The sequence below is a fragment of the Macrobrachium rosenbergii genome, chromosome 49 (genome assembly GCF_040412425.1).
Source record: "Macrobrachium rosenbergii isolate ZJJX-2024 chromosome 49, ASM4041242v1, whole genome shotgun sequence".
Lineage (NCBI taxonomy): Eukaryota > Metazoa > Arthropoda > Malacostraca > Decapoda > Palaemonidae > Macrobrachium > Macrobrachium rosenbergii.
The window spans coordinates 39,081,106-39,086,105 of NC_089789.1; the positions used below are offsets into that span (position 1 = coordinate 39,081,106).

The following is a 5,000-nucleotide window of genomic DNA, read 5'->3' on the forward strand; positions in this document are numbered from 1 at the left end:
AGAGAAAGAGAGAGAGGAGAAAGCTGAACCAGCGACAGATGCTTAATTTTTAAACGCAGCCAATGCAAATTGAAGATTGCTCGTATTTGTTTGTACTTTTTTCGTGTTGGACGAAACTTTTAAGTTACTGCGCCCATCTCTCTCTCTCAGACTCTCACACACACACACACACACACACACACACTTTCTACATGAATGGTGGTTTACTTTTTGCATCTTATATCTCTTATATATTACTCTGAATAAAATTAAATGCTTAAAGGAACCCTAAATATTGCCAGCTGTATTGAATGTTCTCACAGTTTAGCGTAAAATCGATAAAATAGGAAGGGTTGTAGAGAATACCTGTATCTTGGTGAACTAGTGTGAAGTATTGCGTAGGGAGACCATGTTAGAGCTTATGATTTTAAAGGTGGTTTGAAGTGTGATATACAGTATATATTATATATAGATAGATATATACAGATATTTTGTGTAATACCTATACGTCTTTCTAAACCGAGGGCAGATGGCTCAAGGTGTTGGTTTTCTTATTGTCAGCAAGCATTGTGGGTGAGGTTGCTGGCCCCATGCCCTTTTTCCTCCGGGATTGCAATCGACCAGAGTGAACAATTCACTCTTTGGGGGCAACAAAAGCACAGTCGATTATTGCTATAAACAAGAGTAATGTTTTTTTCAACGAGCGCGTGTTCTTAAAAGGTATTTAAAAGCAAAGGATTACAGTAGTAACTCGCTATAGCTTTAACTTTTGTTTTCAAGTCAGCGGTAATCGAGATCGCGGAAGAAAATCTTCTGCTTGTTAGTTCCAGACGTTTTTCCAGGGTCTGGAAATTCTCTGTGTTTTTGGGGTTCTTTAACTGATTTATTTTAATGATGATGAAACCGAGACAAGTTCGCTATCACGTAAAAAAAAAATAAAGAGAATAAAAAGTAAAGCAGTGAGTTCTGTTTTCTACGAAACTTTTGGGAATGGTATGTACGAATGAGAAGCTATGAATTTTATGCCTGTGATTTTACAAACTACTTTCTTTTGTAATCGTGCGGAGTACAGGGACCTTGATTGACTCTAAGAATTTTCTTGTGGTTAACCAGCAACTTAATGTGAATATGATTTATTGGATTATTCACTGAAGAACATAATCATCATACTATGGAGGAATTTTTTTATTATCGGTATCATGAATACCATCTACATCCTCATGACCATCATTATCATCATCCTATGAAACGGAACCATTTTAACGGTCACCGTAAGCAGCCTGGTCTTCATTATATTTCTTTTCAGAATCATTATATCAAATTCAAACACATTATCGAGGAGTAAAAAGTAGAAATGACAAAGAGAAATAGTTTCGTGGCCATGACATAGAGTGAGCTGAAAAAAAAAGAAAGGAAAATTGTCGAAAGTGTGGCTTTCTCTCTCTCTCTTCGTCTTTCTCCGAGTGTGAAGATGAGAAGGAGCCAGAGAAGAGAAGAGAAAGAGACTTGGAATGAACGGAATAATCAGGTTTCTGTGGCAGTCACTCCCGTAGTAGAGAAACCATGTGTGACATAAACACAGTTTACGCCTGAGCTCGCTCTCTCCTTTCTCTCTTTCTCTCTTTCTCTATAAAACTCGCTTTCTTTGCTTTTTCCTATCTCTGATAATCATTTTATCTATGTAAGTTTGCTTTATTTATATATACCTTTGTAAATTGTTCTGTCAAAATTGGTTTAATCTATTTTTCTAAACTTATCTATTTCTAAACTTATCTATTTCTGTAGTTTCATTTCATCTGATCTTTATCTCGTAGTCTTTATGTTTGTGTATCTATATCTTTATCTGCCTGTCTATGTATCCCTAAGCTGTCAGTTACACTCGTGTCTAGGTGTGGTGAACAAAAAACATACGCCTTCACAGAATTGAATGCGCCGACGAGCGACGAGCCATTCGGAATTGTCTCATTTCCCGTAATCAGGAGATCCGTATCACCAGAGACCAGGTGTCTGTGCATTTTAAAACAGTTGGTTGTGCCGCCGTGACAGATGGTGTCTGCCTTGAAGTGACTGGCAAGAGTGGTTTGTTGTTTTTCGGACGAGGAAACGTCGTAGCGAATGTGATGTGCTTTTTATGGTCAGGGCTGTAATTGAAAGTGAGTTGAATGGTCAGGAATCGATAGTGGAATGGATTTGTGAAGCCAGCGAAGTTGACATAGGCGTGAGGGATAGTGTGAGGGGAAAATGAGAAAACGGCTCCTTGGATTAATTATTTCGGACTGGAAATCTTCATCCGGCCTTTTTCCAAGGGCACCCACTTGTGGTTAATAATCCAGGGTAGTATTCTGAGTTGGTTCGAGTACTGTGGATTTACGAAGCGTGTAGAAAGGAAATGACAGTGAAGGATAAAGTGAGAGTGGATAATGCAAAGTAATATCCAGAGTTTGCTTCGAATAGAATAGCTTTACGAAATGCGGGAAGTGAAATGAAATTGATTGATAAAGTGAGAAGAAAATGAACTGAAGGTGCTGTGGGCAATCATCCTAACTGAGAATCCATCCAAGGATATCTTTACAAAGTAATACCCTATTTATGCCTCGAGTGAAACTCAGACTTTAAACCAAACCGGAGACTTGACTTTTTGTAGAATATCCAAATTCAGTTGTGGAGGTCATCACAGTCACCCATCCACCACCTGTCCCTCCTCGCCGCCACGTTTTCCGTCAGGCCCTGACCACCTTGACGTCCAGCTGCCGCAGGCACCTGAAGAAGATGCTGTCGGACCTGCTGAAGCTGGTCATGAGGGGGGAGAGGGGGGACGGAAAGGGGGACGGCCCCCTGGGCAGTGGAGGGGGTCACCTGCACAAGATCCACCTGCCTCACGCCAAACTGCAGAACCACCAGAATTCCATGAAGAACCGCTCGAAGCGGTTCTATAGGGGTTCTCACGGCGCTTCCTCCTCGTCCCCCGCTTCGGCCAACTCCTCCTCGTCCTCGATCTCGTCCTCCTACTTGTCCCAGAACAGGAGGAGAGTCGGGGACTGCGCTAAGTCCTTCTCCAAGAACTCGAAGAAGAAGGAGGGGAAGGGCGGCAAGGGCCGGAAAGGAGGAAGCAGCGGCAAAAATGACATCTATGAGGATTTCGAGTTTAAGGTTTGTTGTTCATTCCGCTCTACTTTAGTTACCCCTCACTTTTCACAGAAAATGCAGACACTTTGAAGAATATTCTTACTATATATTACCATAAGTTTTAATTGTTTGATAATAAAGAGCTGATTGCCAGCGAAAATGAACATCACATATCCCGTTTATTGTGGTTGTGGGCCGTATGATAGGATCCAATTTGATTTGCCGCCTTTTGAAATGAATTTTATCCTTTGGAGGTTTTGTTGAGCATTTCCAGTTCCCATATTCAGTTCGCTTCCGATTTTAAAAGGCATTTATAGCGCCTGTGAACCTCTAATGTGCTTTTTTCGTTTCAGATCATTATAGTTGTTCCATTGTTTCAGCGTCATGAAACAGAAACAATAAACCACTGAAGTTCGTTCATGAGTTTTTCAGTGTTTTTTTTTTGAGAGTCGTTTTTTTTCCTTCTTGGTTCCAAGTCATTGTCTGATGTGAAATGGGATAATTTTGACGACGCCCGTCGTGTAATGGAACCACTTGTGTTGATGTAGTGAAAGCTACATATTATATATATATATATATATATATATATATATATATATATATATATATATATATATATATATTCATTATATATATATATATATATATATATATATATATATATATATATTCAGTATATATATATATATATATATATATATATATATATATATATGTATGTATGTATGTATGTATGTATGTATGTATGTATATATGGATATGTACGTATGGATGTATATACAGTATATGTGTGTTGCGCGCACGCTCATGTATATAAATTTGAGGGGCCATAAGGCCAAACTACATGTTGCGGCTGACATTACCTCAGTAATCAAGCTAAAATACAGTATTACCAGTCGAAATACGGGTTTTCGTGTGTTACCTATGTTTTAATGGATCCTCAGATCAGTAGAGCGTTGTGTATCATATATATATATATATATATATATATATATATATATATATATATATATATATATATATTTGTTTGTTAACGCATTTTATGTTAGCGGAATTTTATGTTCTTTTCAAGTCGTTCTCTCCGTGTAGCTTCCTGCCATCGCATAATTAGGACATTTGTATTGAGAGAGAGAGAGAGAGAGAGAGAGAGAGAGAGAGAGAGAGAGAGAGAGAGAGAGAGAGAGAGGTTAACAAAATCGGAAGTAATGCACCGGAAACCCTTTGGTTGTTAGGTGCGGACGCCTGCCATTGTTGACTAAACCAGATTGTAGACAGTGTAGTAATGCAAACGGCGTCTGACTATTTTTTTTTTTAAATACCTTCTTCTTCTGGATTCTGAAACTTTGCTGTATTAAGTTTCTTAGTAATGATTTTATCAGTTTACGTTATATTCTGTACATCCATGGTCTGTGCTCTTCATCCTAAAGAAAATATAAAGCAGTTCTACCCTCGAGTCATTTCTTTCGTATAATTTGAGAAGATCAAAAAAAGTATACCGCGTTTTTCGTTTGTCGAATGCAATCATGCTCTTGCATTCCGGGTGCTGTAAAACTGTGGATCTGGTCAGTATGGTGTTAAATGGAATTGGTTGGTGTCTAGCTGAGCTGGGATACACCAGTGCGAGCCCTTGCCTGACGGCAACCCGTAAATGTGGTAAAGCGTTGAAAGGTGTGAGAGAGGCATCATGTGGACCTCCGAACCTGCCTAACCAACTGAGCTGCTGGTACAATGTAGATTCTCTGAAGAAGATCCTGTCATGCTACTCTCAAGCCTCGTGCTCAGTTGCCTTAATTATCATAATTTTTATGATTTATGTCTCAGTCGCTCGTTTTCTGTTTATGTTGTCATGTTGGTTTATTTCTGTCTATTGATTCCTGTCTGTATTTGACTATTAA

General features: G+C 38.9%; 2 protein-coding genes across 2 annotated transcripts in view; both read left to right on the plus strand.

Moving 5' to 3' along the window:
- LOC136832273 (uncharacterized) overlaps positions 1–3,328 on the plus strand; it is an 18,385-nt gene extending 15,057 nt beyond the window's left edge. The window contains exon 2 of the mRNA XM_067093142.1: positions 1,286–3,328. Within this exon, the coding sequence (XP_066949243.1) occupies positions 2,749–3,195 (447 nt within the window). The 5' untranslated portion in view covers positions 1,286–2,748 and the 3' untranslated portion in view covers positions 3,196–3,328. The remainder of the gene's footprint in view (positions 1–1,285) is intronic.
- The window catches only part of LOC136832274 (uncharacterized), a 272,952-nt gene that overhangs the window by 235,366 nt on the left and 32,586 nt on the right, over positions 1–5,000 (plus strand). The window lies entirely within an intron of this gene.